Source organism: Anopheles darlingi, chromosome 3 (genome assembly GCF_943734745.1).
Source record: "Anopheles darlingi chromosome 3, idAnoDarlMG_H_01, whole genome shotgun sequence".
NCBI classification, from domain to species: Eukaryota; Metazoa; Arthropoda; class Insecta; order Diptera; family Culicidae; genus Anopheles; species Anopheles darlingi.
Window position 1 is genome coordinate 18,331,692 of NC_064875.1, and position 19,775 is coordinate 18,351,466.

Sequence of the window (19,775 nt, forward strand, 5' to 3'; positions counted from 1 at the left end):
TGCTCGATCGATAGTACTTCCAAAATTACTTCATAGTTTATAAAGTAACCATAGGTTATATTTATGAACATGTTTTGTATTGTTTAATCTAATTTGAAGAGGCAATTTGTTTATAAAATCATCGGATCTGTTTTGCATTTCAAAATATTTTTAACGATTTAAAAAACTAGAAATGCCATGAATTTTACTGTATTACCTTTCAAAAAAACCCGATTATCTAACGAAAGAAATATGATTTTCACATCCTGAACGATCCAAAACTGAGCTGCAATGATTATCTGTGTTTTAATAAAGTTTGGAACAGTTAATATTTGGCCGCTTTTGTTTAAGCATTGCAGCGCGCCTAGTAGTCACTTTGCCATTCCGTTGACAGCGTTTTAATCATTGTAGGCTGTTTATTTAGTGGTAAAATTTTTGTCAAAATTGATCTATGCCTTCAAAAGTTATCACCGATCGAACGCAAAGAGAGAAAAAAAAATCTGCACACTCACTGTAAAAATTGGATTTGGCTGGAGAAAAAACCGCGAAAGTCTTGAAATTTTTAAACTCAACTCAAAATACCATATGTAAACTTTAGGAGGGGACTTTTACCTTGATTCTAGGAAAATAGAACAGCCGAAAAAGCGTAACGAATGCCCGATTCTGCAGACAAAAGTGAATCAACAATGCTGGAATCGCTTAGTAGGATTCCACCAAGTAAAACTCACGACAGTCGGCATAACAGTTCGGGAAATATTTTTAATAGAAATTTTAAGGTCATAAAAGCTAGAAAATAGCCAAATAGGACGCTAGAGCACAGCTTTATCGCCCAAATCCGTGCAGGGAAGCTGTATGAACAACTGTTTGCAACACTTGCTTGTTTGGTGGAACATGCATTTGGATGGACTATGGAACACACGTAAAAATGTGTTTCGAAAAAAACCGGGCAAAACATTTTCTTTGCCAATCATTGAGGGAATGGTTTAAAAAGGGTTTGATTTATTTACGGAGATGAATTTGCCCATAAGACGATGATTTGGCATGGGATTTGACATTGTGGCGACAAATCAAATGTTTTCACCATTGGGGCAACGTTCATTCGAAATTTGTGCATGAAAAGAATGTCTACAGAAAAGGATATTGTTCTTCATTTGTCCACCAATGATCCTGTGTAAGTTTGGCTTGATTTAGGTAGTTGTTCTTGTTGATGTTATGGCGTTAATGTTTTGTATTTAAATAGATCGATTTCTTAGGGAAAACTATCAATCCAGCAAAACGACATGATTTTCGTTCCATCGATTTCGATTGGACGATTACACAAGGAAACTTAAAAAGTATATCAGAAATGTATAAAAACCATCTGAAATGAGGGTGATGTGCAACAAGAGGGTAAATGATGTGACCAACAGTACTGTGCAAACATTTTTGGGTGATGTCAAAGTAAAAGTTAAAAAAGTCATATAAAAAACTAATGAATAATTTCGATATTTCTTATTAAAGGCAATAAGAAAACCTACAAAATGACACCTTTCTTTTCTTTATACGTCATTTTTTGGCTGAGATATGACCTATTTTGTGCGGCCAAGTATTAACTGTTCCAAGCTTTAGTTTATAATTTTAACAATAATATCTAATTAATTAATAATTTAACAATAATATCTAATTCAATTGTTAATGCTTTAAACATCAAAAGAAATAATGCCTAAATGTATTTCATTCTGTTGCCTGAATTATCAAAAACCGACTCGCTTTAAAGCAAGTCATCACTGGTAGGCTTTTAAAGAGCCTTTGCTCTTTTTCGACATCCCTTGCACCAAACCACCGCCTGATGGTCACTGGTTCACGGGTTTTGAATGGATAGGAATTTTGAAGCGTTGCCAAGGCCCACGGAAAAGCCGATTTTCCAAAAGCACTTCCTTCCGCTCGCTCCCACATCGACCACACGCTGTGGCTATGCGCAGAGCGCAGCATCCCATTCATTAGCGCCATTATTGGTCACCATCGTCGTCGCCATCGTCGTCGTCGTCGTCCTCATCATCATCACAACCGTCGACGGCCCCACCTTCGTTCCCGTTCCGTGTGGTCACGTGTCTGTGCTTGATGAAATCGTTTCGCGATCCAATAAATCACCTCCTTTCCGATGGCGTGGCCGCGACCGCGAACCCCGGAGCACAACGGCCATGCGATGGCCACATCGACTTGTTGAATTCGAATTCCCATCTGTGGCCCCTCGGGGTATGTGTGCCTGTGTGTCGCCCTGGTACAATTAGTGTGTTTGGGCACTAAGAGAGGTGCTGGCGGTCGGTGGAACCTGGCAATACCAGCTGGAACCTTCGTTCGATTTCCGATTTAATTTCGAACACGCCTTTCTGCTGCTCTCCACCGTACGTGTACGTTGAGAGGCGAAGGTCAAATGCGATGCGATTACGCGCTATGACCAATACCACCTACTTCTCTTTCCCTTCCTTCCGCCCTGGCCATCGCTAATCAATTCCGGCCCATCGCGCCGGTCTCTCAATCGAATACCGTATAACCATTCGCCCGGTTGTAACGGGTGATTCGGCAAGCGATTTGGCCGGGGCCAGTAATTGTCGCACCGCTCTTTATCGGATTGTTTGTTTTGGGTTACGTTTCACTTAAGGGCAGTGCGCGGTTCAGTTTACACAGCTGCTCTATATGCTGGCAGGTGGTTTTTTTTTTCTTGCCAGTTCCGGACACATTTTTCTATTCATTTTTTGTTGAACTTATTTTGAAAACAATATCGAACACTGGACATGCTTGGTGGTCATAGTGCACATAGAAATGGTATAGATTGCATCTATTAGAATATATTCACCATGTTTGAACGATTGTGGATTAATGCATCAATACCAGAACTTAAGATATGAATAGTAGTACGTAGTTATAATTAATCTGTGGAAGAGATGTGAACCACTTTGACAGCTTTCAATGCCTTAGTTGGTAAGGTACAGAATTTTGAGTGAGTTTAGAATAGCTAATAGCTCTAACTTCTAACACTCGCAACAGCCGTAAACTAGTTGGATAAGATTTAACGTGGTGGAACTGGTCACTGAGAGCGATGCACGCTGTTGCAGCTAGTGCTGTTCCTGACAGAAGCAAAAGTTATCCTAAATGTTTTTGGACAGCCGAACATTTTGGTTTTTCTAGAGCTTATAGTCTAGAGACATCAGTGGAACTTGTTGGATGCACTGGACTATTTGGATTACCGACAGCTTCATTCAAAAGGGGTGAGGAACTCCTGTAAACGGGAGGAAAGACAACCGTCTACGAAGGTTATGAAAATAGTATTTTGAGTAGCATTTAGTATACTAATACGTAGTAGAGTTATTTGCTCACTTATTGAGTCCAATCGCAAAAGTATTTTTCGTCATTTCGTTTGCCCAATATCATGCCCCATGAGCATTGTCCCGGCTTAAACGTTAATACATATGCTGTAAAGACAGACTAAACGATTCTACGGCCCGTCCGTTGCTCTACTGTTGTAGTGCATCAACTGTGGACTCCACCAGCCGATGTGAAGCATGTGATTAGAGTTAGAGAATACTGTTTTACTTTCTCGCTCGCATTGCGCCTTCCTGATCTGATTGATAGCTCTCGCCGATACCGATTGTGGCCGCCCTCTCGTGCTCGACCCACATCTTGAACTGACCGTTCCTCTCCGCACCTACACCACTCCACACGAGCACTCGGCGGTGCCAGGAGGGTGCTGATTGAATTCCGAAAAAGAGCACATGCTGTGCGCCTGACAGCCAATCGGCTGGCTAGCAGGCTGGCTGGCAGGCCGGCCGGCCGGCCGGCGAAGCAAATTAACAGCCACTTGTTGGACGGGGAAGCAATTTACTATGGCACGGCGGCTGGCTGTGTATGGCTGTGTATGGGTGTGTGTGGTGAAGCCCGACACCGAGCCGAGACGTGTACCAGACAACACCAGCATCAGCAGCCGGTACACAGGATGTCGGCGCATGTCGAAGTGGACGGAAGCGGCGGTGACCATAACCAATCAACCAAAACCGCAACCACGGGGCAGCCAGCCAGCTAGCTTGCGAGCCAGGCAGATCAATCAACGATGTCACCGGTGTGTGACGGATGATCTCCTCTCTCTCCACTCCGAGCCGCGCGCGCTGTTCGCTCCCAGAGCGCGTCACTTGTCATTCTTGTGCAGCTTCCACTGTGCTCGCCGTTCATCAAGTAGATGAGGATGAGGTGCCGAAGTTAGATTCGAAAACTCCCCAAAGAAGTCATTAAATAGGAATGATTAACATGCTACCGATCGAAATGGAAAATGGAAAATGGGCAAAAACAAATTGGAGAAGTTTCTCCTAAAGGTTGTTCTTCCTCTGTGAGTAACGCTCTACAAGTGTTTCGTGCTCACATCTCAAGTACTTGTCCATCGCTTGTCCCGGTTCGTCCATTCAGAATAGGATGCGGGTGCTTGTGTGTGGTGGGAGGAGGTGACGAGGAGGAGATAAACTGCTGCCCAGCGATCGAGTAGCAACAGAACCCCAGCACCAGCACCGGCACCAGCAGTCAATGGCAGTGGCAGTGCTCGACACCATCATCCAAGGCCAGTTATTTATACGCTATCGGGCGTTCTATAAATAGCCTTACACTTTTAATAAATTATCTGCTTTCCCTCGCCCCTCCCGTACTTGCCACAAGTACACACACACATACACAAGTGCTGGTCGAGAACGACGACGACGACGCTGGACATTGGAGCTCGGTGTTGCTATGATTCATGTGCAGCAGCAGCAGCAGTGCGTTCTCGTTCAGTACGCGGTATTCTTGGTGGACTGGCCGGCGGACGGGAGGATTTCTTCGCCTTAACTCTGGTGCGTGCCTCTGGTGCGCCATCACCAAGCGCGTTGACCGATCGATCACGATCACCACGAGGCAACGAGCGCGGAGTGGAATGCACCGCACCGCAGTAGCAAGCCCCGGTTGTGTGTGTGTGTGATCGTTATGCCAATGGCTAACGGCTTTCGTCGTATACATCCGCGTTGTTGGCGATCATTTTTTTCGGTGTTGAAAAACGGTGTAAACGTGCGTGCGGCGCCGATCTTATCCTGGCTGCTGGCTGCTGCAGTAACAAACAACCCCCGCTCAACACGGCCACGGTGACAGCGGTGCATTTGTCCGTACTATTCGCGATCGCCACGTGCGCCAAACTGATTTTATGTTCCAACGAGAGAGAGAGAGAGAGAGAAAGAGCCAAGCATCGAGCGCACTTCGATGACTCAAAAAGGGCCTGTTACTAAAAACGAATGTGTGTGTGTTTATGTATCTGTTCTTATGCGAGGGTGACGATCGGAGTTTATGATGATCGTGATGAGCTTTGTTATTGAACGCCTCCCCCCTGGCACGCTGGCTACCGATCATCATCATCGTCGTCGTCGTTGTCGTGTTCTGGCCGGCAAAAGTGCGTCGATCTCACCCTCTCTCACACACAGAGGCACACATACTGCTGCCCTCTGGCACTGACAATGTGTAAACCGGTTGGAGCTCGAAGGGTGGGAAGGGGGACGAGCATGCGGGGCATATGACACGCCGGCGGTGGTGCGGTGGAGCTATTTTTAGATCAGAAATAATATTTACTTACTGATACTGATTTAGTTGAGACCCTGGTACAGTGTAGGAGAGAAAAAGAGAGTTTGTTCGTGAGAGAGAGAGAGCAAGGGAGACCGATCGTACGTTCGTTCGTTTGTCGTGGATCTCGGATTCGGAGGAGATCTAGACCGACCGAAAGCGATCCCGGATGACAACCGAGCCAAAGGGATGAAGAGAAGGGCAGCACTAGGCGAGGAGCTGGCGGTATGCTGGCTCGGTAGCATGTTCGCTGTAGCAGGCCGGCCCTGACGCGAAGACGCTTTGTTATGCTCGATGTGTATCTTGCGTACCTCGCCCCACTATATACCTTCTCTTCCCGTGTGGCCCAACCTCTTGGCTCTACTACCACACGACAACAATTGAGCCCGATTGGGATGGCGGGACTTTTCGGGGTAGGTTTTAGTATGCGTGTGTGTGTGTAGTGTGCGTGTGTGCTTGTGTCACACGGCACCACCACCATGTGGTTGCGTACCGCTGGCAAAATGGAACGATCAAAACGTTTTCTGGGACACACACACACGCACACTCTTCACCTTCCCCGACCCCATATGGGGAGGGTTCCAGGTTAGCATGCGAGACAGTGCTTTCTACGTTGTTTTTCCCGTTTTCTTTTGGCCGGATTTCGGTTTCCGAACCACATCAACAAGGCGCAAATGATGTGCGCCTGCATTTGATTTGCTTTTAACGATGGAACCATCCTGTCTGATTCGTTCGATTTCATATTCCAGACAGCTGATTCAAAATGCGGAGTCAGTGCCTACTTGCCCAATCACAGTTGTCTGTGATGGTTTGATAACTTTTTTTTATTTTCTATGTCGTGAGAAAAACAAATGTAGACAACAATCAACGCAAACTGTAATTCTGTTGATCTGTCGTTTAAAATGGACTTTGCAGCACCATCATTAGTCCTATGTTGTATATCTTAGACATACAGTAACCAATTCAATTCGAATTTGTTGTAATGGTGTTGTACGTATAAGACTTTGAAATTGGAACTATGTAATAGATTTATTCAACTTGTTTGCTACCAGAGTATACCAGAGACCAAGCGACTATAAACATTTTATTCAGTGCCTCTTCTTTTCTAAAGCGTCTCAATATTGATGAACAAACATCGCGATGTATACGAAAGAAGAGGAAAAGACATTCCAACCAACTTTTGATTTTATTGGAACGAACATTATGATAAGGTGACCAGATAACACTCATCCCCTAGTGAAGATCTTAAGATCCAGCAACAATCTCCTCAGAGCGCGATTTAATCAAGATCATGCTGGAGGTGCAAAAATGAAACACAAACAATCCAGAAGCAGGTGAGGCAGCATCTCCCAGTCCCAACGTACGAAGCAGGTTCGTTCTTAGTTCCGCCACACACATGCATTCACTTGACAATACACGCACACACTCCGGCTTCCGGCAAAACCAACAACCTCGGCCTGCGATCCGATCCGACCGGTAATAAGAAATCGTGCGCTCTGGTGCTCTGTTCTGCTTCCGCTAATTACCAAGTCGAGTTCGAGACGTCAGTGACGTCACGAGGTGGTTGATAATCACACTCTCGAAATTCGGAGCCGGTTGACGTCAAAGTCTGGCCCCCCCGCTACGACTGCAAACAATGGCCGGGCCGGACGAAACAAGCCCAGCTCTGCATTTTGCTGCGATGTTTTATGGGTTTTTAATGTTGCCTAATCGGCGCTGCTGCCGTCTTGTAATTATAAAGTGCGTGCCCGCCTGTGTCGATATCTCAACTTGTGTGGTGTGTGGTGACGCCTTACAGACAGCTCACACATTAATGTGATGATGATTGTCATCGACGGTACGGGATCGGCACCAAACACACAAGCGTTGAAGTTACGAAAACGAAACGATCAAATCGATTATCGTTCTATGCCTGCTGCCGGTTGTTTTGCTCCGTATAGTGCTGAAGCACCCTCTCCAATCTTCATGTTCTGCTCGTTGGTGCTGCAACAGATGCACCAGTTGAACCGTATGTGAACCGCGTGCATCCGAATGCCTTCCAGGGAAGAGGAGCGCAATAAAAACGAAGAAAGCCAAACAAACTATCGAAGACGAAAAAGCGAGGAAGAAGCGAAAATGCAAGATGCCACGGTGCACTTGAGAGGACACGAGCCGAGGGGGGGGGGGGGGGAAGGTGGCTGTTCTATTTTTAAAAATCCGGTTTTATCGGTTCGCATCGCACGATCCGTTCTCCAAAGTCGTCACCGGCCCACGGTGGCGGTAAGTGGTGGCGTCGTGACGCGACCACAACAACGACAACGACAACCACAACAACGGACACACCCTTGGCGCGTGCTTCACTCGGGCGAGACCCTACAGCGAGCGAAATCTGCTTCTCGTATGTTTGTGTTTTTCGTGTTTTATTTTTGCTTTTTTTTTCCTCTTCCCCAAACTTGATTTCTTGTTTTCTGTTTGCTTTTATCTTCTTCTGGTTTTTGGGTCATTGACGATGTTTTATTGTTATTGGATTTGTGGAAGGGGATGGGGGGAACCAAGTTTCGCGGTCACGGCAAAAGTCGTCGAACGAAGCCAGTTGCGTCATGGGGTGATCGCAAGCAAGCTGTAGGCATCGGTACCAAAAGGAATTCATGGCTTAAGGAATCTGTTCGACGATTAATTGCGGGAGAAAGCTATTAAATATCGGAATCATTTCTCAAATTACTCAAATTATAATATAAAATCTCATAAATAAACGACGAAAAAGAAGACAACATATGATGATGAATAAATATTAAAGTAGTAGAAAATAAAATAAAAATTAAAAAGATAATCATTTCGATCAAAATGAATACTAAATCCTGGCAACAGTAAACTGACACGAAAACCCAAGAGAAGAAAAGCCCAAATAAAAAAAAAAACTCTGAATTATATTCGGTTTAAATGAATTTGTTTTGAGATATTCCCTTAGTGCTCATGATCAATCTTATTGGTGAGATATCGCATTAGTGTTGCATCTTATTTGATCGCTTTTTACTGTTAAATGGTTTGCGTTCTCCAATCATTGAAGCATGTCACAAGTTATTGTTCGGCATCAATATTTAAAGTCATAGGGAAAATTGCTAACAATAACTCCGGGATGTTTTTTTTCCAGATACCAAGGTCGAAATTCAGGTCAAAATTTCTGGGCGCTGGACGTTAGTTCATTGGAAAGCACTATCATAACGGGTTTGATTTTGGGGAATGCAAAACCATGAAGTTGTTCCCACTGTTTGCTGACAGTTGTGTGAGCCACACTCATACCTAGAACACCTCTTGGGTACTTATCCTTTCAAGTGGATCTGACCGAATAATCCGTTGAGTATAGCATCGTTTCGCACATGCCAGGATTTGCTCGAAGCGATCGGTATTGATGACACTGTACTTCGCGGTTTACATTGCGATACACCATTCATTGGGCCACAGTCAGCGTCAATGATAAAAAAAAACAGAAACCTATTCCCTGTCGCTTTGAGCACCGTTTTTGACAGAGATCCATTTCACCACGTACCAATTGAGCACGAGTTCGCGAGCGCGATGCTGCGTTTTGCTGCACCGTACACCAGTATCCATTATCAGGAGTTCGGTTTCGGAAATCGGATCAACGGTCAACCGACCGGCCGACCGGCACCACTTAATCAGAGCGTTACGTGAGCCTTTTTCGCGACGTGATTTTTCCTGCTGGCCGGCCTGTCAACGCTGGAACACCTGTCCGGTGAAGGTTTCGATTTCGTTTTCCCCGTTTTTGCCGTGGTAGTTGCGTGAAAAAATAATCCTCTCGCTCCTTCATCGCTTGGAAGAGGGAGGGAGAGAGCGACAAGAGTGAATGCATCACAGAATTGTTGAGGCCCAGGTTCGGGATCGGGAGTCGCCGCTTTAAGAACTCACTCGAAGGCCTCTCTCGAAGTTTGTCGATTAAGTTTTAATTACTTTGTCAAAACCGTGCCACAACCGATGCCTGAAAGTGATAGAAATTTTATTGACCTCGTTTGATCTGTTGGAACCAAAATATTTAGGGCATGGAAATTGCGAGTTAAAAAGGGAGACTAGGTTTTCCCCCTTTTTCCTGGGTAAATCATGGCACACATCAAACGTTCAGAGGCTCTATTGGAAACTGTGTTGATAGTAACACACACATGCACACTCACACACATGGCCATTTAGGGAGCCAGTGGGGGAAGCTGTACGTGTGTCGAAAGTAAGTAAATATTTGACTTTTCCTCCCACAACGTTGGCTTTCAGGCGTTTCAACCAAGTCCTGTAGGACAAATAAATCCCTTTTATTCTTCCATCTCCGGACCGGAAACGATTTACGATTCTCCTGGGTCAATAAACTGGGCGCTTTGAAGTTGGTAATCTTGCCGTCCTCTTCCACCACATGAACGCCTCGCGAACGGTAATCTGTTCTGGCACGGCTGGGTTTTGCATAATCATGCCATGGTGATGAGCTTCCTAATTGCACCGAGCATTAATTAGCAGGAGCGCCGCTTGTCTATGCCAGGGAAGCCAAAAGGATTATCAATTGTCGAGGGAGGGTTTATGAAAAGCCTTTTCACAGGTTGTCTATCAAGCTGGCTATTCGGTGCAATGCGAAGAGCTCATACCGATTCTCCGTTCTTCTGATTTGCCACTCGAGATGAAGCTTCTCCCAGAAGGCTACTGTTGCTGTTGTTACGTTACCGGATTTTACAGTTGACCGACGTTGCCTTCTGGAGAGAGGCTGTTTGGTCAGTCGTCTCAAATCAGGGTTTGATTGATGGTTTTTGGCAGAAATGGCTGAGATTGGGGAACAGAAAACAGGATTCATCAAATAACATCCATTTTGCAGACCAGCGCGAAAGACCTTTCGGCGAATAACCGAGTGTCAAATATTGTGTCAAGCTGTCAAAACTGCTAAAACAAGCTCGATATCGTAGTAACCGAGGAACGATGAAACTCGACTCGTTACACTGACCGCAACTGGCCAGCAGTTGGTCGGTGCCGGCGGGATTGGTGGATAAAACCAGCATCCCATCGCTTCCAACTAAATCCTACCCTAAAACTAAGGGGGATTTACGTTAATCTGATTTCCGAGATTGGCTAACCGGCTGGGTCTGCTGGTCCCGGGACCATTAGTGGTTAATTAGTGGCCATTCTGGTGGGGGTTGAGAGACTTTTGGAACGAAGCACTAGCCAGATCCCTGCGACGGTAATTGTAGTTTGCATTGATAGAGGACACTCTGTTTTGACACACACACTCTCTCTCTATCGCAGTTGATGTTGCTGCTTTTGCACCCCAATACTATCTACGTCAAACATTACGCGCCACGAGATTCGAGTATTTAACATGGCATCCAAGCTTCACATCCCGAAATGAGCCATCGCAAAGCGCATCGAAGCGCATAAGCACTCTCGACACGCTGGTGTGGGTTCTTGCATCATGTTGCATCATGGGAACGGATGATGCATTATGCTCCTAGCTAGGCATGAAGCGACCATAGGGGCACCACCTCTGCGGCTTCCTTCGCATTGCGACGCAATATCAAAGCACTGCAACAGGCTGCAGCATCGTCATCAGCCATGATACATACATCGTCAGCCCCTCGAGCGCTGCTGCGGTGAACGGATTATCAGGACACCGTTCATTTCGCCCGCCTAGTCTTCGTGAGGCAAATGGGAATGAAGGTCACCCGAGAGGAGAGGTAGACAGTTGATCGGATAATCGGATGCTGCACGTGATTTCTGCTGTGCGTTGTTTCGACGCTTCCAGGCCAGTCCAGGACCTGTTGCTGCCTGACGCTGGAAAATGAAGTTGGTTGCATGGTCGGTGGTTGGTCCCGCGAAACCCCCTTTTTGGGGTACAAATAAGGGCTTTGCATGGAGGTGGAGTGCTTCGCTGGGAGTATGACAGTGTTGGAGTGCAACCTGACCGCGCAGAGATTGATATGTGTTTTCGGGGGGGGAGATCAACTTATCGGATCAACGGCCATGTAGAGCTTCCATGTCGCGTAATTACAAATAAGGTCGAGTTACGAAGCGGCAAGCATCAAGCAGTCAGTCAGTCGGTCATGCTAATGGCGTCGTTGATGCTTGATGCACTATTTACCGCGAAATCGGTCGTCATGGGAACGGTACGTGCGAGGAGAAGTGGCTCTGATCCCAGGCAATAATCCTTCCTCTAAAGCACGATTCAGTGTGTGTCTTGGAGGTGGAATGAATGGTGGATCGGTTTCCCGCTGGGTGGCAAAGCGTATTGTGCTTTTATCTTTTTGGAAAATACATATTTTCATCTCCTTCCATGCTGGTGTTGGTTCGTAATACCACGTTGCTGCCGCACCGACAACACGTCGGATGTCGTTGGCTCCATGGCGTGTTCCGTGTCCTTAGTAGCCTCGGGTCCCGGGCTGTACTATTGATTCGTGATACCTGCATGCACGTCCGGATTACCGGACATGCATTGTACCGACACGCTTTAAATGAACAGAAACGTTTCCCATTGTTAGACTAGCACTAGGAGCACCATAGATTGGGATTGTGTCCTTGCTTTTGTGGAAAATTGTTTGAATTGAAAGGCATTAAATTAAAGCTCACATTCACTTTTGATCGTGCGCGAGTCGACATTCGCTTTAAAGGGAGGGCTTGCGTATTTAATGTTTGAAGTGACATTTATTTTGTAACAACTTAATTTTGTTAAAAGTGGTTTTCTTGAAGATTTGGTAATTAAGCACTACTATTCGAACTAAGGAGTAGCAGCTAATATATCTGCGTTAATTCAGCACTGGACTACAATTGACAACGCAAAGAGTGCGTTTGTCAGCGCCAGCGCTCCCTGCGATAAACATCATTGCTATTTTGTTGAGCAAATACTCTTAAAACATTGAACAAATTTGCTTGAAAAGTTGTAATTTAATATGATATTCAGGCAAAACAGGTTTTTTCACAAGCAAACTGATGCATTGATTTGGTTTTTGGCTGAAATTAACGAAATGTTTGTCCCTTTAGTCGATCCTGAGTCGGAAATTAAAACGAATGATGTTCCTTGGAGACAAATGCGACTGGCGATACCTCATGTTTCATCAGACTATCAGACTTCTAACTTCTTTCTTTCTTTTTCTTCCTTCTCTCTTGGTCGGGTACGACAGCCGGTGTTCGATATCGGTCTAAGTCGCGCTGATCGGCCCCATTCGAGGGGGCCATGACGCGTTGGCTTGTCCTGCTGCTGCTGCTGTTCGCCGCTCTGCTCTCGGTGGAGTTCAACAATGCGGTGGCAGGCGCGGACCGTATCCCGCCCGGACCAGGCGGTGCCGGGCTGTCACGATACCGCGACCTAAGCCTCCGCTCCCAGGCCTCATCGCTTTACGATGATTCCTACAGCGAGCCGCAATCGCTGCTGCTCCAATCCGTGCACCAGCAACTACAATCGGCAAACTCACAGCAGCAGCAGCAGCAGCAGCAGCAGCAACAACAACAACAATATCAGCAGCAGCAATCGCAGTCGCCGCAACACCAGTCAACGCAACAGCAGCAGCAACAGCAGCAGCATCAACAGCAACACTCCTCCGGATCGTACATTACCAAGACGCCCGAGAACTCGCCGCACCAGAAGTTCCAGAACAACCGCACCGTGCTAACGCTCGGCTATCTTACCGCGGTCAAGGGCGATATGCAGGACAAGCAGGGTTTGACGATCTCGGGCGCACTCACGATGGCACTGGACGATATCAACAACAATCCGGAGCTACTGCCGAACGTGACGCTTGCGCTGCGCTGGAACGACACCAAGGGCGAAACGGTGGCGGCAACGCGCGTCATAACGGAGATGATCTGTGACGGTGTGGCCGCCTTCTTCGGCCCCGAGGGTACCTGCCAAACCGAGGCGATCGTGTCGCAAAGCCGCGACATACCAATGATCTCTTATGTGAGTATGCAAACTAATTGTCTTGTAACAATTGTAATAATCAGAGAATTTGGACATTTTCAATCACTCTTCATGTTGTCTTAATAGCAAATAACTGTTTCGAAACAATTGGCATCCGGCAAATCCGATTTGGTGCCACGTCGTAATGTTAATGAATTTAAACACTAGAACCATCTCCGCCCAACTCTGAAGGCATTAGACGGCAAATCTAGTCCATAATTGATATCGAAGAGCATAGAGCATTGATCCAACCAGCCACCAATATCAATCATAATGGCGCGCTCCAGTTGCAGCAGTTGGTGTTCGGTATTTGCAGTTGTCTGTCCAGCAAACGGGGGGACTCTAAATCAACCAGCCGCGAATCTCGACCTCGTTATCGCAATCGTCCGCTCCATCGGTACGCTAAATATAGCAGCAGCAACAGCAGCAACAGCAGCAACAGCAGCAACAGCAGCAACAGCAGCGGCAGCTATTTGCACAGTATCGCTCGACGGATAGGGAGCGCGAAGCGGTGGTACCAAAGAGGTATCAGCTCCAGCAACAGCATTCATCAGCAAAACAGACACATTCAACTCAACCCGCCAGATCAGAGGTCCATGGTCAGTTCTAATTGGAACCGACCGAGCGGCGGTCGCATCACGACGACGACGTCCCTTCTCGCCGTGGATCGTTGCTGATGGTTTCGAAGATAGATGACTGCATAATTAGAAGTGACCACACCATCATCTAGTCCAGTTGACTCTCGTCTCCCTCGCAGGCGCCAGGGAAAAGTGTACGGCAATCGAGACGATTCTCACTTTCTATCGCAAGATAATGGATTGATCGTAATTAGTGTCGGTCGGTCCTGGGGCAGACAGTTGAGAGTGCCTCTGGTGCATCATTTCACACACTGGCGCTCCGGTCAACACATGAAGAAACATCAAACATTTACACTCCGTCGCCTCTTCGGAGATGCGTTGAAGCGCATTAATCGAGGCATAATGAACCATTTGCACCAGTTATCGTTTTGGTGGGCACCCTTTTTTTTTTTTGGGCGGGAGACCGTACCGCCTTCAAGGCTTTTCATTAAGACATCACGCTTCGGCTTCTGCTTCACCAGCCGGAAACTATCTCTCAAGAACTTTTAATAACATTCAGCGGGAACGGAAACAGTGGCGCTGTTGCAGTCATTTCTTCGCCATCTCCGTAGCGTAGCACATTTCACTCTCCCCTGGCCAAAGCGCACGTGACTAACGTGTTTTCTTTTTCTTCTTTATTTTCCTTTCACCTCTGCAGAGATGCTCCGAGCTACAGCGGAGTTCACCGATTCCAACGTTCGCCCGAACTGAACCGCCCGATACGCAGGTACGTGCAGGAGGCAGGCTACTGTGCGCCTTACCATCTACTAGATGCTCCTGGATCACCAAGATCTTATAGAGAAAAAGACAGAAAGAGAGGTGAACGGTTAGTTTCCGGTGCAGCGAGTGAAGACGAAGCCATTGCCATCACGTTGTAGGCAACGGTGGCTGTAATTGAATTTGCAATCCGCTAGAGTAGAGCCACAGTGAGTCTGTGCTTGGGGCCTTATACACCGTGCAATGAGGTTGTGCTTCTTTACTTAAAAGTTTTCCAAAATTTGTACATGTTGCTATCTGCAGTAAAGAGCTGGAAAATGGCTTTGATTGTACCCGGGGAAGGTATCATCCATTTGCAAAACCATGCCAACGCGATTCTTTTCGATTTCTTCCTGCTTAGGATGCATTCCATTGCTTGTGCGAGAAGATATGCCACATTCCAGGAACGGACATTCTATCCATTCGTCAGGAACTGATATCCTATCCCCCCTCTTTCGGCCGATCGGCATCCATGTTCGATTGGTTCGCCATCAGCAGGTTTTTACGATGCACAACAATGTTGACTCACCACAAGTGCCCCAACACAAGTGCCAATGTGGCACAATGTCAATTCCAGACCCTTTTTCCGCGTCAGCTTTTGAAGCAATTGAAAATAGTGCTTCGCTGGCGACAGCGCAACAGCACGCGGTGTTGGCGTGTGCGCCCAAAATAAGATATCCATCACACTGTCCGGCCCCCCTGATGTGCCGAGCGAGGCGATATATTGTCACGCAACTCCACACCACGGCGTGTGGATGGATTGTCACTTCCGGAATCCGGTACGCGCGTACGCGGTAAGCCGACACCGGGGCGTGTACGCGGGTCGGCTCGGAATCGGAAGTGCTGAGGTAGCCAGAGCTCGATTCGATTCTGGTCGCTTGCTTCTCGCTCGCTGTGCTGTTTGTAGTGCGTACGTCTCGGCGGCGGCGGCGGCGGCGGCGGCGGCGGCGGCGGCGGGGGCCTGGTTTCAGGTGGGTCTAGTGACGCGAGACGAAACTCGAAACCAGAACCCCACCACCACCTGTTTGCCAGTATGTGGACTGTGGTTCCGGACGGTGCAATCGGAACACGCGCCAAACCACCGGGCGCACTGTTCCAGGGCACTCGAAGGGAAACAGGTGCAGGTTTGCACTGTGTTGCTGTCTCTTCCTGCTTTTGGAGTCGTCTGCCAAATTCTGGCGCCCAGCTACAGGGGACCAGCATATGGTGCTGTTGTCGTAGGCAAACTTCGTATCAGCGAGGTGCCAAAGATCGCACCCCCTTTTTTTCGCTTCGTTTGCTGTTAAATCATCTGCGTATTGCCGAGGCAGCCGAGAGTTCTGTTGAAATGTTCTTCTGCTTTTGATCATGGTGCACAGCGCAGCACAAATTGCTCCCTTTTTGATATGGAGTTTTCGCGAGTTTTTTTTTCCCCGGCATTTTGGCATCATTCTTAGCACCGATTTCATCGCATCGTATAGCATCAAGTCTCTACTGCGCTTCTCCTGCGGATGAAAAAAGCAAGCTTGAAATACCGGAGATGCAAAAACAATTCTGGCTGCGAGGCATTCCAGCCCGAAGGTGGAAGTCGGTAGTGTATGGTAGCGAAGCAGTGGAGAAAAAAAAACAAACAAACAAAAACTAATATCCTGCTGGCCTCGGAGCGACAGCGGTGTGTAAGCCAACATGCAACATGTCTTGCCTTTCCCATACAACCCATGTGCAATGCTGCACGATGATGACTGCAGGGATGGGGGCACTTGTTGCTGCTCCATAGTTTCTCCACGGAAATGCTGCAGGCGAAATTTAAAACTAAATACTGTTTCATGAAGGATCTGGACTGACGAAATTTGGCTTGGAAGTAGAGCTGGCGACATAAAATTCTATGGATTTCCGTTGCACTCCGCAATACTCTCAGTTTACTTTGATGTTATTTTAAATCATACTTTTATCACACTTAACAGGTTTTGTTATTTCATGTCGCGATGCTCTAAAGCGAGTTTTATGGGGAACACATGCCCGGTAATATTCAGTTCGCCAAACACTATACTTTTCATGAACTTCTAGATTGTGTCAACAAAGTCATTAATAAAACAGTTTGATCTCGTCGAGATACACAGATTTTGTGGTTTATACGTTTCGATCAGCGAATGCAACTCGGGCACAACGTATTTTTCGGACAGAAAAAACGGGCCTTAAAAAAATAGCCTTTGGTCCCCGGGACCGAGGGGGAATCGTGTGCGCTGTGCTGGTTGTTACTCATCCTTTTGTGTCCTTCTTCCGTCGCCCTTTCTTCCGGCAGGTTACCAAATCCATCATCTCGCTGCTGATCTACTACGGTTGGCGCAAGTTTTCCATTATCCACGAGGAGCTATGGAAGAACGTGGCGACATCGCTGGAAACGCAGGCCACCCGGAACAACCTGACCGTGAACCACGTCGAGATGGTGTTCGACAACTACAAGTGCTGCCGGCTCGACATGGACTGCTGCCGTAGTGGATATTGGTACACGGTATTATATTATTACATGAATAATTAAATGTTGTCTTGGAATAGGCGGGCTTTCTCCGTTTCTCTGTGCCTCATGTCATGTTTCTTCAAACACCGCCATTCGCGGTCAGGGCATCGCGCTACCACCACCATCATCGCCCTCATCACACACCATCACACGACCATCATCTCCTGCGTTGCTCTCATCGTTGGTAGCGGCCAGCTAAAGGGCCAGCAGTGCATGATATTTTGAGTCCGATAATACCCGACTTGAAAATCCTTTTCATATGGTAACGCTTCTCAATCCTCACTCGCGGTCGGGTTCCACGTGGTATACCCCCTCTCCTCTCATCATGGAGTCAGAAGGTCGCTCATAACCTCACATACATTCGCATACCGGCCTCGGCCACCATTGGCGCAGTAGCCGATCGCTTAGCAACGCACATCATCCCTTCATAATCATTCCGTTTCGTCCTTTGGCTTGGGTGTATTTGTGTGTCTGCGTGTGTGTGTGTGTATGTGTGTGTGTGCATATGTGTGTTTTGGGTTTCGCGAGGAAAAAGTTTTGTTTTTCTTTGGCAAAAAAAACTGAAAAGTCCATTCACTTTTGCTGTATGTTTTGCGGTTTGCTGCGAAAAGCTGGTCGGCGTTGGTGTGCCTCTTATTAATTTGATTACCCTCTCTCATTCCGCTCCGTAGGTCATACAGAAGACGATGAATCGGACAAGGATCTACGTGTTCCTGGGTAACAGCAACCAGCTCGTTGATATGATGGCGACCATGGACGGTATGCAGCTGTTTGCCAAGGGTGAATACCTCGTGATCTCGGCAGATATGCTCACCTACTCAGCGAAGTAAGCATTATGTATGCGGTGTTGTTATCTTGCATTATCAGTGTACGAGCTTCGTAGACCCAAAGGACTCCACTCTTTCCTTCTACTAGCAAATGAGTAAAGGCAACGACGGTAATCAAAAGCTACCGTACGGCCCCAACGACCGAATTAATAGAATCCTTCTACAGCTTCGTTCTCGTCGGATTTTGGATTTAGTTTTTCAATTTTTATTATTTCTCTCTTTGGCCGGAAGCTGAGGTATACTAGTGCTCAGTGCAGAGACGGAACGAAAAAAAAAACGGAAATCCTGAAAATTTAATTTTGCTCGCAGTAAATTGAGTCGAGTGGCGAGGACAGACAAATACATTCGTTCTTCCGAACCTTCTTTTTCATCCGGCCGAATCCCGGTACCAAATGGTTGAATGTGCGCGGCAAGTGGTATCGGATGTCCTTTTTTCATTTGGGGTTTTCCTTTACGAGAGCGAACCGCAATCTGGCCCAGCTCGATTAGTCTCGATTGTCGACGGGTTTTGGGAGAACTTTTCCACTTTCGATCGCTCTTCACCGACGAACCGAAACTGAATTGTTCAATTGGAACACTCGATAGTCTTCTTTTCTTTACATTATTCCCATTCCAGGGAAAGGGATAAGTTTTATTGTTGAACTAGTCTTAACAGATAAGAATTGGATGCTAACACTGTCTTTAGAAATGCGAATACTCAGCAGCGTTGTGGTGCATGAAAGGCAATCTATGATGCAACCAAGCATTGCTGAGAGTCCTTGAATAAAGCAATCGGTCCTCGGGGGTAGCCATGAACCAAAAAAGGGCCCTAACATGTAACAGGATTAGAATAGTACAATGACTGCCGCATCACAACAAGCTAATGCAAGCTTCTTTTACTTATTATTTATTTCGTTTCAATTTCCGCGGAACTACAGAGTGTCGAACAAGTATCTGTGGCGAGCGGAGAAACCGGGCAACGTCCGGACCTGCACCGAGCTGCCGGGGAACTTCGAGAAGCGCAGCCGCAGCCTGCTGATGATCGTTGCATCCGAGCCGCACAAATCGTTCGAAAACTTCACGCACAAGGTGCGCGAGTACACGCAGAAGGAACCGTTCTTCTTCAAGAACCCCTCGCTCTTTGATCAGTTCGTTAAGGTAAGTTCCCGGTGGTCCTCTTTGTGCTTGCAGGAATGGACGGAATGAGTGGCGAAAGGGTTCTCGTTTTTGTGTTACGCAACGGACACGTTTCAAAGGAATTGTTCCCCACAAAACGTGCCCAGGCTGTGTCCTCTTTTAATTGCTTGGTATGCCCGCCTATGCTCGGTGGCGCTACCGGTGCATACCCTCCCGAGGTGACTTACATAAGAAGAATTCGTTTGAAATGGATTCGATGGTGGAAGAGGCAGCGCCTGGTGTGGAGCTAGATCAAACGACGTAGGTCCACCAGGCAGACCAGGGCGACGAGGATTCGGACGTAGCCAAGCGTAAGAGAACCTTTTTCACTTTTCCGACCAACAGAATTTCGAGCAACCAGATACACAACTTGCATCCGAATGTGCACGCACGTGACCATGTGTATGTGTGGTTGGAAACACATC

The 19,775-nt window shown here is 47.0% G+C and overlaps 1 protein-coding gene across 3 annotated transcripts in view; it reads left to right on the top strand.

The window, feature by feature from the left end:
- LOC125953389 (receptor-type guanylate cyclase Gyc76C-like) overlaps nucleotides 1-19,775 on the top strand; it is a 60,358-nt gene that overhangs the window by 32,328 nt on the left and 8,255 nt on the right. For all 3 annotated transcript variants that reach the window (XM_049682934.1, XM_049682936.1, XM_049682935.1), the window contains 5 exons: nucleotides 12,723-13,498; nucleotides 14,774-14,842; nucleotides 17,153-17,362; nucleotides 18,040-18,194; nucleotides 19,113-19,332. In XM_049682934.1, coding sequence (XP_049538891.1) covers nucleotides 12,776-13,498; nucleotides 14,774-14,842; nucleotides 17,153-17,362; nucleotides 18,040-18,194; nucleotides 19,113-19,332 — 1,377 coding nt within the window. In that variant the 5' untranslated portion in view covers nucleotides 12,723-12,775. The remainder of the gene's footprint in view (nucleotides 1-12,722; nucleotides 13,499-14,773; nucleotides 14,843-17,152; nucleotides 17,363-18,039; nucleotides 18,195-19,112; nucleotides 19,333-19,775) is intronic.